The sequence below is a fragment of the Lampris incognitus genome, chromosome 4, assembly GCF_029633865.1.
Source record: "Lampris incognitus isolate fLamInc1 chromosome 4, fLamInc1.hap2, whole genome shotgun sequence".
NCBI classification, from domain to species: Eukaryota; Metazoa; Chordata; class Actinopteri; order Lampriformes; family Lampridae; genus Lampris; species Lampris incognitus.
Window position 1 is genome coordinate 66692501 of NC_079214.1, and position 11989 is coordinate 66704489.

Sequence of the window (11989 nt, forward strand, 5' to 3'; positions counted from 1 at the left end):
CAACAGAAGATGGGTGATACAATGTATCTGTCAATATGTTACATGTTACAGGCAACAGAAGATGAGTGATACAATGTATCTGTCAATATGTTACATGTTACAGGCAACAGAAGATGAGTGATACAACTTATCTGTCAATATGTTACATGTTACAGGCAACAGAAGATGAGTGATACAATGTATCTGCCAATATGTTACATGTTACAGGCAACAGAAGATGGGTGATACAATGTATCTGTCAATATGTTACATGTTACAGGCAACAGAAGATGAGTGATACAATGTATCTGTCAATATGTTACATGTTACAGGCAACAGAAGATGAGTGATACAACGTATCTGTCAATATGTTACATGTTACAGGCAACAGAAGATGAGTGATACAACGTATCTGTCAATATGTTACATGTTACAGGCAACAGAAGATGAGTGATACAACGTATCTGTCAATATGTTACATGTTACAGGCAACAGAAGATGGGTGATACAATGTATCTGTCAATATGTTACATGTTACAGGCAACAGAAGATGGGTGATACAATGTATCTGTCAATATGTTACATGTTACAGCAACAGAAGATGGGTGATACAATGTATCTGTCAATATGTTACATGTTACAGGCAACAGAAGATGAGTGATACAATGTATCTGTCAATATGTTACATGTTACAGACAACAGAAGATGAGTGATACAATGTATCTGTCAATATGTTACATGTTACAGGCAACAGAAGATGGGTGATACAACGTATCTGTCAATATGTTACAGGCAACAGAAGATGGGTGATACAATGTATCTGTCAATATGTTACATGTTACAGGCAACAGAAGATGGGTGATACAATGTATCTGTCAATATGTTACATGTTACAGGCAACAGAAGATGGGTGATACAATGTATCTGTCAATATGTTACATGTTACAGGCAACAGAAGATGAGTGATGCAATGTATCTGTCAATATGTTACATGTTACAGACAACAGAAGATGAGTGATACAATGTATCTGTCAATATGTTACATGTTACAGGCAACAGAAGATGAGTGATACAATGTATCTGTCAATATGTTACATGTTGTTACAGGCAACAGAAGATGAGTGATACAACGTATCTGTCAATATGTTACATGTTACAGGCAACAGAAGATGAGTGATACAATGTATCTGTCAATATGTTACATGTTACAGGCAACAGAAGATGAGTGATACAATGTATCTGTCAATATGTTACATGTTACAGGCAACAGAAGATGGGTGATACAATGTATCTGTCAATATGTTACATGTTACAGGCAACAGAAGATGAGTGATACAACGTATCTGTCAATATGTTACAGGCAACAGAAGATGGGTGATACAATGTATCTGTCAATATGTTACATGTTACAGGCAACAGAAGATGAGTGATACAATGTATCTGTCAATATGTTACATGTTACAGGCAACAGAAGATGAGTGATACAATGTATCTGTCAATATGTTACATGTTACAGGCAACAGAAGATGAGTGATACAACGTATCTGTCAATATGTTACAGGCAACAGAAGATGGGTGATACAATGTATCTGTCAATATGTTACATGTTACAGGCAACAGAAGATGGGTGATACAATGTATCTCTCAATATGTTACATGTTACAGGCAACAGAAGATGGGTGATACAATGTATCTGTCAATATGTTACATGTTACAGGCAACAGAAGATGGGTGATACAATGTATCTGTCAATATGTTACATGTTACAGGCAACAGAAGATGAGTGATACAATGTATCTGTCAATATGTTACATGTTACAGGCAACAGAAGATGGGTGATACAATGTATCTGTCAATATGTTACATGTTGTTACAGGCAACAGAAGATGAGTGATACAATGTATCTGTCAATATGTTACATGTTGTTACAGGCAACAGAAGATGGGTGATACAATGTATCTGTCAATATGTTACATGTTACAGACAACAGAAGATGGGTGATACACTGTATCTGTCAATATGTTACATCTTACAGGCAACAGAAGATGGGTGATACAATGTATCTGCCAATATGTTACATGTTACAGGCAACAGAAGATGGGTGATACAATGTATCTGTCAATATGTTACATGTTACAGGCAACAGAAGATGGGTGATACAATGTATCTGTCAATATGTTACATGTTACAGGCAACAGAAGATGGGTGATACAATGTATCTGTCAATATGTTACATGTTACAGGCAACAGAAGATGAGTGATACAATGTATCTGTCAATATGTTACATGTTACAGACAACAGAAGATGAGTGATACAATGTATCTGTCAATATGTTACATGTTGTTACAGGCAACAGAAGATGGGTTATACAACGTATCTGTCAATATGTTACATGTTGTTACAGGCAACATAAGATGAGTGATACAACGTATCTGTCAATATGTTACACGTTGTTACAGGCAACAGCAGTTGTTCTATCAGCAAGGTGACTATTTGAAATCGCAGTTTATTCTTTGCATCTGAGAAGATTCAGCATCCAATCAAATGGTCAGAAAAGTTAGAAGTTGATGTGTATTGTGTTACATAAGCATGTACTTGATCATAGGTCTCCCGACTAATCAGTGCAGCAGAGGAAAGCACGTGGACTGGATACACACAGGTCAACACACTACAGTCATTACTGTTCATTTCATCTCTACAGCAAATATGGTGCTTTATTAGCTCCATATGAAGCTCATAGGAACAGTGATGCGTGCGAGCAGACGGTCAGAGAAACAAATTATCACCCCAGCTGCTGCGTTTGTGTGGTGCCTCAATTCTATCTTCACTCTATCTCGATTCTATGGCAATACTTTCCCATTTATTTGTCACTATCTTTGTACAATATTCATTATCGAGATCAGAACCAGTCAAGGCAACAGGCCTGATAAGTATTAAGTGTGTGTGTGCGTGCGTGTGTGTGTGTGTGTGTGTGTGTGTGTGTGTGTGTGTGTGTGTGTGTGTGTGTGTGTGTGTTACTTTTTATGTGTTGTGTAGCAGATTGTGCCTCTGTGAGAGTGTCCGCCTCTTATCAGAGGCCTGAGCGGAGGACTGATAGAGAGCTGGACTCACCCACTGGAGGGAGGGAGGGAGAGAGAGAGAGAGAGAGAGAGAGAGAGAGAGAGAGAGAGAGAGAGAGAGAGAGAGAGAGAGAGAGAGAGAGAGAGAGAGAGAGAGAGAGAGAGAGAGAGAGAGAGAGAGAGAGAGAGAGAGAGAGAGACTTTGACTTTTAAAATGAGTCTTTATTTAACAAAATTATTTAACAAAAAGAGACTTTACATCTTCTTAAAAATATGAACAATATGAACAAAAACCACTCCTTCACATTAACCTGTCCAATAAAGACTTCATGTTCCATCACAGAACCGATTCACATATCAATTGAGAGCGAGAGAGAAATGGTACAGTTCTGCATGGTACAGTTCTGCATGCCATAGTTCTGCATGGTACAGTTCTGCATGGTACAGTTCTGCATGGTACAGTTCTGCATGCCATAGTTCTGCATGGTACAGTTCTGCATGGTACAGTTCTGCATGCCATAGTTCTGCATGGTACAGTTCTGCATGGTACAGTTCTGCATGGTACAGTTCTGCATGCCATAGTTCTGCATGGTACAGTTCTGCATAGCAGAGTTCTGCATGGCACAGCGCTGCATGGTACAGTTCTGCATGGTACAGCTCTGCATGGTACAGCTCTGCATGGTACAGTTCTGCATGGTACAGCTCTGCATGGTACAGTTCTACATGGCACAGCACTGCATGGTACAGCTCTGCATGGTACAGCTCTGCATGGTACAGTACTGCATGGTACAGCTCTGCATGGTACAGTTTTGCATGGCGCAGTTCTGCGTGGTACATTTCTGCATTGCACAGTACTGCATGGTACAGTTCTGCATGGCACAGCGCTGCATGGCACAGCGCTGCATGGCACAGCGCTGCATGGTACAGTTCTGCATGGCACAGCGCTGCATGGTACAGTTCTGCATGGTGTGGTTCTGCATGGTGTGGTTCTGCATGGCACAGCACTGCATGCCATAGTTCTGCATGGTGTGGTTCTGCATGGTGTGGTTCTGCATGGCACAGCGCTGCATGGTACAGTTCTGCATGGCACAGCGCTGCATGGCACAGCGCTGCATGGCACAGCGCTGCATGCCATATTTCTGCATGGCACAGCACTGCATGGCACAGAACTGCATGCCATAGTTCTGCATGGTGTGGTTCTGCATGGCACAGTACTGCATGGCACAACACTGCATGCCATAGTTCTGCATGGTGTGGTTCTGCATGGCACGGCTCTGCATGGCACAGCTCTGCATGGTACAGTTCTGCATGGCGCAGTTCTGCATGGTACAGAGATATGAACACCAGCGACGCCCGGTTGTTGAGGGAAGATTCCCAGCGCCATACGGGGGTCCTACACACCCGCTCGTCCCCCGGAATAGGAGGTATATGAGGGCAGATTTTGAACCCAAAGCCCCATCATGGCGTAAGAAAACAAGAAATCTTTTCAAGTACTGATTACTTAAAAAAAAAAAAGAAACTGGATGAATGAAGATGAATGAAGGAGGGAGGGGGGGGGTGCAGTTTAAAAGCTGAAACATGGACCTCACAGGGACCCATCACAGATGGGATGTTTCACAACAAATAATGTAATCAGACTCCAGGCGTCTTATTCATACAAAGACCAGCCAAGACCTCTGTAGACCACTGTCGTACTTTCCTGAGATTCATCTGTAGTTGACACCCGGACACCCCCCCCCCACCCCACCCCCCGTAGAGACTCTGTGTGTATTACACCACTGAGACTCTTTGTGTGTATTACACCATTGTGCAGTGTCAAGGTTAAGTTTGTTTGCCCCCCTAAAGGCAGTGAATGTAGCAGCGGTGAGGATTATATTTTACTCATCAGGGGACCCGTTTGGAGGGCTGATCTGGACCGGGTTTCTGCTGAGTTAGCCCGTTTGGTTTGTGTCAAACAGCGTGGGTTTTATATCACCGGGGGGGGCGCAGGGGAGCGATTTCAAGCTCAAAAAAGAAAGAAAGAAAGGGAACAAATGACAAAGTGTTGTGAGCTTGGCACTTTGGAGAGCCTCTGCTCGGCTCCTTGGAGGCAGTTTGAAGAAGCTGTACGGTTCTTCAGTAGAGTGTAGAGGAGCTCTAGCAGGAGTCGTGACGACTTTCTCTTTCGGCTACACAACGTTGCACCATTTATTCCTTCCACCATTACAACAACGACAACCAAAAAACCCGCGCAGCGGAAGTGCGTCACTGTAAAGCCGAACCGAGAAAACAGCAGCTGTAAACAAACGTTCCTACCAGCTCAATAAGGGGAATTGTGTACCCCTATAACCACTACACACGTCCCCCCAGAATTCACCTTAATACGAAAAGTCCGTGTGGCGAGGGGGGCGGATCTCTCAGCCCCCCACGGCTCCGCTGAACAGGAGCTGGGGGCTGGTTAACCGCAGGCGAAGCAGCAGAGTCCTCCCAGCTGGACCGGGGAAAGGGAGGGGCCGGGGAAGCAGGGGGCGGCTCGCCGGGGGAGGGGGGGCAGGGCCGGGGGGCGCCCCCGCCGTGGGGGCAGGGCCAGACCAACAGGGCGGTCTAAGTCCAGGTGAGCAGGCTTGAGGCGGTCCACAGAAACCCGCTCCAGCCTGCTGCCAACCTCCACCACAAAGTGCCTATCTCCAGTGTCCCGTACCCGGGGGGACGTAGGACTGAGAGCCGCCACACTGAGAAGTGGGGACCGGTGCAAAAGCCCTGGCTTCCTCCTGCAGCGCAGTCCGTTGGCAGCTGGCGGACCAGGGAGCTGTGGCGGCGGGAAGGAAATCCCCCGGGACCCGAAGTGGCTGTCCGTAGACCAGTTCGGCGGATGAGGACTGGAGGTCCTCCTTGGGGGCCGTCCTGAGCCCAAGCATGACCCAAGGCAGTTTGTCGACCCAGCGGTCGTCCTTGAGGGTAGCCCGCAATGCGGCCTTCATCGAGCGATGGAACCTCTCGACCAATCCATTAGCTTGGGGGTGATACGCTGTGGTGCGATGGAGCCTCACCCCTAAACCCGATGGAGCCTCACCCCTAAACCCGATGGAGCCTCACCCCTAAACCCGATGGAGCCTCACCCCTAAACCCGCGGCGACCTCCTCCCAGAGCGCTGACATGAATTGCGGCCCTCTGTCCGAGGAGAGGTCAGATGGGGTGCCAAAGCGGGCGACCCAGGTTCCGATGAACGCTCGGGCAACCTCAGGCGCTGTCGTGGACGAAAGCGGGACGGCCTCTGGCCATCGCGTGGTCCTGTCGACCATGGCGAGCAGGTATGTGAAACCACGGGAGGAGGGTAGGGGGCCTACCAGGTCCACATTCACGTGGTCGAACCTCCTCTCAGGTACCGTGAAAGGTATCAGGGGCACTTTGACGTGCCGGGGCACTTTGGAGCGTTGGCACTCCACACAGGTGTCAGCCCAGTCCCTCACATCCTTTTTGAGTCCATGCTGTAATGGCCTACTTTTCACTCTCACAGATGATAACAGCGTTTCTGAATTAGCCGTGGGACTTCGGCATGTTTATGTCGCTCCATGCATAACGCGCACATAATCCGACTGACCCTCGTCTACCTTCCCGCTCTCGTGGTTGCTCTGTTTACTATCCCATAACTCCCTGTGTCCTTAAAGGTGTATTCCCCTAATACTGAACATCACATCCCTCCAACATTCCCAAGAAAGTAAACATTACATTCCTGCTATAGGATAGGGGTTGAAGTGTAAACATGACATTCCTGCTATAGGATAGGGGTTGAAGTTTCTTTGTAACAAATCCCACTAGAGGTATCACAACATAAACATGTTTTTTTAATTAACAGCATACAAAACCCAAACTAACGCTCCACTGCAACACAGTCCAAGGTGTTGTTATGGCACAAAATCATTAAGGTACTCTGGCCGCTTCACGGCAACCCTTCTTGGGTAGCGAGGGGCGCCTGAGGTCACTGGGCCTGACGTTGGGTTGGGTTCATCATTGTAAACAAAGTCATTTGGGTCAGTCTCACTCCGCGTGCTGTTGTCCTCTCCCAGTGTACCAGTTGGACCAAGTGTGGGGGACACTCGCTTGAAGCGTGACACATTTCTTGTCACCACCTGCTGCCCCCGTTGAGCAGTGATCATTGTTCCTGTTGCTGCAGTGACTTGAAATGGTTCCGGATGGAAAAGGGACTGGAATTTGTTCTCTGGTCGCAGTCTTTTCACCAGCACATGGTCACCCACTTTCAGAGCAGGGGATGGGCGACAGAAGTGTTTGTCGTGATGCCCTTTCAGCTTCTCTTTTGCTTGTGTGTCTCTGGCTCTCATGAGCTTGTCTGGAACTGTGTTTTGGACATTGGGTAGTGTTGTGTGCACCTGCCTGCTAAAGATGGCTGTGGCAGGTGGTTTCCCGGTGGTGCTGTGTGGGGTTGTTCTGTATGCTCTCAGGAAGCGATTCAGTGCTTGTTGAGTATTTTTGCATTCAAGTGTGGCAATCTGGATCGTTTTTTTCAACGTTTTCATAAAGCGCTCAACCTCCCCATTTGCTCGGGGCCAATAAGGGGTTATCTTTCTGTGGCGGAAGCCAAGGTATGAAGCACACCTGGAGAAGTCCTCAGAATTGAAAGGAGGACCATTGTCACTCTTGACAACTTCTGGGATGCCAGATAATGAGAACATGCTGTCTAGCTTTGGTATAACAGCTTTCGCAGATGTGGTGGACACCTTCTCCACCACCGGGAACCTTGAATAATCGTCCATCACTACAAGTAAATACTCTCCATTTGGCAATGAGCAGAAATCCACACTCACCTCAGTCCAGGGTGCAGCTGGAAGGGGAGTCATCTGGAGTGGTGCGTGAGATTGTGTTGTGTTTGTCACTGCTTGGCAAGCAAGACAAGTTTTGACACAGTCTTCTGTCTTTTGGTCTATACCAGGGAAGCACACTTTTTCCCTCAAAAGTTTCTTTGTCTTTACCAACCCCTGGTGGCCTTCGTGAGCAATGTCCATCACTCGGTTATGCAGAGATGAGGGTATTACCAGCTTGTTACCTCTGAGAAGGAGATCAGGTGTGGACACCATGAGCTCTGAACTCTGTGCATGAAAACATCGGAGGAGTGATTTTTGGGCTGGAGACATGTCTGCTGTCTGTTCCAGAAGAGTGTGCCACTGTCCTGTTCTGGCTGCAGCTATGACCCGCTGGAGGCATGGGTCAGACTGTGTGGCAGTGTGGATCTCCTGCAGTGTCATAGCGCGGGGAACATCATGGTCAATGATGAAACGCACGTGTGCTTCAGCCAGCTCGGTGGCATGTGTGCTATTCGACTCGTGTGTGGGGACTGGGTGTCTGGAGAAGTAGTCTGCTGGGTTACCAACACCTGCCTTGTAGGTCACAGAGAAGTTGAAGTTCTGTAGCTTTAGTAGCCAGCGTTCACTTCTGGGAGGGGGAGAGGAAGATGGCTTGTTAAACATGGGCACCAGCGGCTTGTGGTCAGTAACCACTGTGAATGGGCATCCGAGTAGATATAACTGGAAATGAAGGCAGCCCAGATTATAGCTAAAGCCTCCCTCTCAGTCTGTGAGTATCACTGTTCTACAGGTGACAGTGTTTTGCTGGCATAGGCAAGTGTGTGCAGTGTACCATCAGAGTCAGTTTGGGTAAGAACAGCCCCTAGGCCTACAGGGCTTACGTCCACAACAACTTCTGTGTGTTTTGATTGGTCAAAATAGGCCATGACTGTGTCGCTGCTCCGTGCATTTTTGAGTTTGTCAAAAGCTGTCTGGTGGGTTGGGGACCAGTCTCACAGCTGGTCTTTCTTTGTGAGCTCTCTGAGAGGCTGTGTCAGGGTGGCTAGACCTGGAATGAAACGACCACAGTATGTGACAAGGCCAAGGAAACTTCTGACCTCTCCTGGGTTCCGTGGGGCTGGGGTCTCCTTGACTGCAGCCACCTTCTTGGGGTCCACTGAGATGCCTTGATCTGAGAATACATTTGGGCATTTGATTTTTACTACTCTTTTGTTACTACTGATTAGAGTTTATAATTCAATTCCGCAGTGCAGGTTCCGTCAATCCACAAAGTCCTCGTCGCCATTGTTATGACCTACTTTTCACTCTCACAGATGATAACACCGTTTCTGAATTAGCCGTGGAACTTCGGCATGTTAATTTCACTCCATGCATAACGTGCACATAATCCGACTGACTCTCGTCTACCTTCCCGCTCCCGTGGTTGCTCTGTTTACTATCCCATAACTCCCTGTGTCCTTAAAGGTGTATTCCCCTAATACTGAACATCACACATGCCAGACAAACTTTGCCGCCACCAACCTCTGTGAAGGCTTTCTGCCAGTACAGGGTGAGACAGCCCATGGACTGCGTCGAAGACCCGCCGCCTCCAAGCAGTCGGAACGACTGCTTTGTCTGTCGGAACGACTGCTTAGAGCGTGGCGCTGGCGTCGTCAAAAGCCACATCCTCCAACTGCAGGCCTGTGACGGCGGTCCTGCATGCCTGCACTCCTGGGTCGGCGGCCTGGTCAGCCGCCATCTGGCTGTAGTCGAGTCCCAAATGGGCGGCCCCAGCGATGGCCCGGGAGAGACAGTCGGCGACCGGGTTGGACTTCCCAGCGACATGCCTCACGTTGGTGGTAAACTCTGAGATGTAGGCCAACTGTCGCTGCTGGTGGGCTGACCATGGCTCTGCCACCTTTGCCATCGCGAACACCAGCGGTTTGTGATCGACGAAAGCCGTGAACTGACGGCCCTCCAGTAGGAAACGAAAGTGCCTAACAGCAAGGAAAGGGCCAAGCAGCTCACGATCAAAGGTGCTGTATTTGTGCTCTCTCAGGTTCAACTGCCGGCTGAAGAAGGCAAGCGGCTGCCACGCGCCACTCACCCACTGCTCGTAAACCGCGCCGACAGCGTAAGTCCGAAGCATCCGTCGTGATGGCGATGGGCGCTCCAGACACAGGGTGTGCCAGCATCGCCGCGTCAGCCAGGGCGGCCTTCACATCCTTAAAAGCCGTGTCCCTCTCTGCAGACCAGTCCACAGCGTGTTTGGGGGCTGTGCCCTTCAGAGCCTCATACAGGGGGCGGAGGAGATCGGCAGTCCGGGGATGAACCGGTGGTAGAAGGACACCATGCCAATGAACTCCCGGAGGGGCCGGGCCGTGTGTGGGCGTGGAAAGTCTGCGACGGCCTCCACCTTAGATGGAAGGGGGGCCGTCCCGTCCTTGGTGACCCGGTGGCCCAGGAAGTCGATGATGCTCAGACCAAACTGGCATTTGGCCGGGTTAACTATCAACCCGTGCAGGCTGAGTCTCTCGAAAAGGGCTCTGAGGTCGGACAAGTGCTCAGACACGGAGGTGCTAGCGAACAGGATGTCATCCAGGTACACAAAGAGGAAAGGCAGGTCCCGCAACACTGAGTCCATGAGGCGTTGGAAGGACTGCGCGGCGTTCTTGAGCCCAAATGGCATGCGCAGGAACTCGAACAGTCCGAACGGAGTTGTCACAGCCGTTTTGGGGACATCAGCGGGATGGACAGGCACCTGGTGGTATCCACGGACAAGGTCCACCTTGGAAAAGATCACTTTCCCAGCCAGGTGGGCGGAGAAATCTTGGATGTGAGGGACCGGGTAGCGGTCCGGTGTTGTTGCGTCATTGAGCCGACGGTAGTCACCACATGGACGCCACCCACCGCCAGGCTTAGGCGCTATGTGGAGGGGTGAAGCCCACGGGCTGCTGGAGCGACGGATGATGCCGAGGCGCTCCATGTTCTCAAATTCGACTTGGCAACAGAGAGCTTGGTCGGGTCGAGGCGCCGAGCTCGGGCGTGCACCGGCGGGCCAGTGGTGACGATGTGGTGCTCAACCCCATGTTTGGTCATAGACGACGAGAATGTGGGCTGAGTGAGGTCAGGGAACTCAGAGAGAAGATGGAGAAACACGTCCTCGTTGGAGAGCATGCTGGACAGCCTGACGGAGCCTGTATCGCTGAGTGCACACGCGTGTGAAGCAAAGGTGACGGCGTCAATCAGGCGTCGATTCCTGACGTCCACCAGCAGCCCATGAGCACAAAGGAAATCTGCACCGAGGAGGGGAAATGCCACGTCGGCGGTGACAAAATCCCAGCTGAACCGCTGTCCGTTAAAACACATGTCGATGTGCCTCGTGCCGTACGTACGGATAGAGCTGCCGTTAGCAGCTTCCATGGGAGGGCCGTGAGCGCCCGACAGGGCGTCCACCCTCGATGCAGGTACGACACTCCTCTGCGCCCCAGTGTCGCATAGGAAACGCCGCCCCGAGATGGAGTCTTGCAGGAAAAGTAGCCTGTTGTCCTCCACGCCGACGCCCATAGCCACTAGTGAGCGCCGGCCTTGGCGTTTCCCGACGAGCTGGAATTGCACGGGGAGGTGCACGTTTTCGCCATGGCCCCTTTGCATGGTAAAAGCACAGGCCGGGCTCCTGTCGCCGACCGGGGGTCGCCGCGGCGACCACCATGGAGTCACCAAGTGGTGGCGTGTGGGGGTGGGCAGGGGTGAGCGCTTACGCGCAGTGCTGCTGTTGGCTGGCCAGGAAGAACTTGTCAGCTTCTTCAGCTAGCTTGCAGCAATCGGTAATGCTGGTGTTAGCCAAAGCGGCCCGCACCCGAGCAGGCAGCTGTCGCAGAAACAGCTGGACAAAGAGGAAATCCGGTGTGTGCGCCGGTCCCAGCAGATTCAGCATTGTGTCCATGAGCTCGGATTGCTTGCTGTCACCCAAGCCTCGCAGAGAACAGAGACGGTGGGCCCTCTCGGCGTCGGAAAGTTCAGAAATCTTCAAGAGGTGATCTTTGAGCCCCTTGTATTTGTCTGCCGCCGGAGGATTTGTAAGGAGACTCACCACTCTAGTTGCAGTCGAACCCCCGAGCGCCGATACCACGTAGTAGTATTTAGTAGCATCATCCGTTATCTTGCGGATA

At 49.8% G+C, this 11989-nt stretch overlaps 1 protein-coding gene across 1 annotated transcript; it reads right to left on the reverse strand.

The window, feature by feature from the left end:
• Positions 1–3758: 3758 nt before the first annotated feature.
• On the reverse strand, positions 3759–4364 carry LOC130112116 (keratin-associated protein 4-11-like). Its single transcript, XM_056279409.1, has one exon. The coding sequence runs from the start codon at positions 4362–4364 to the stop codon at positions 3759–3761; it is 606 nt and encodes a 201-aa protein (XP_056135384.1).
• Between the last annotated feature and the right edge of the window lie 7625 nt (positions 4365–11989).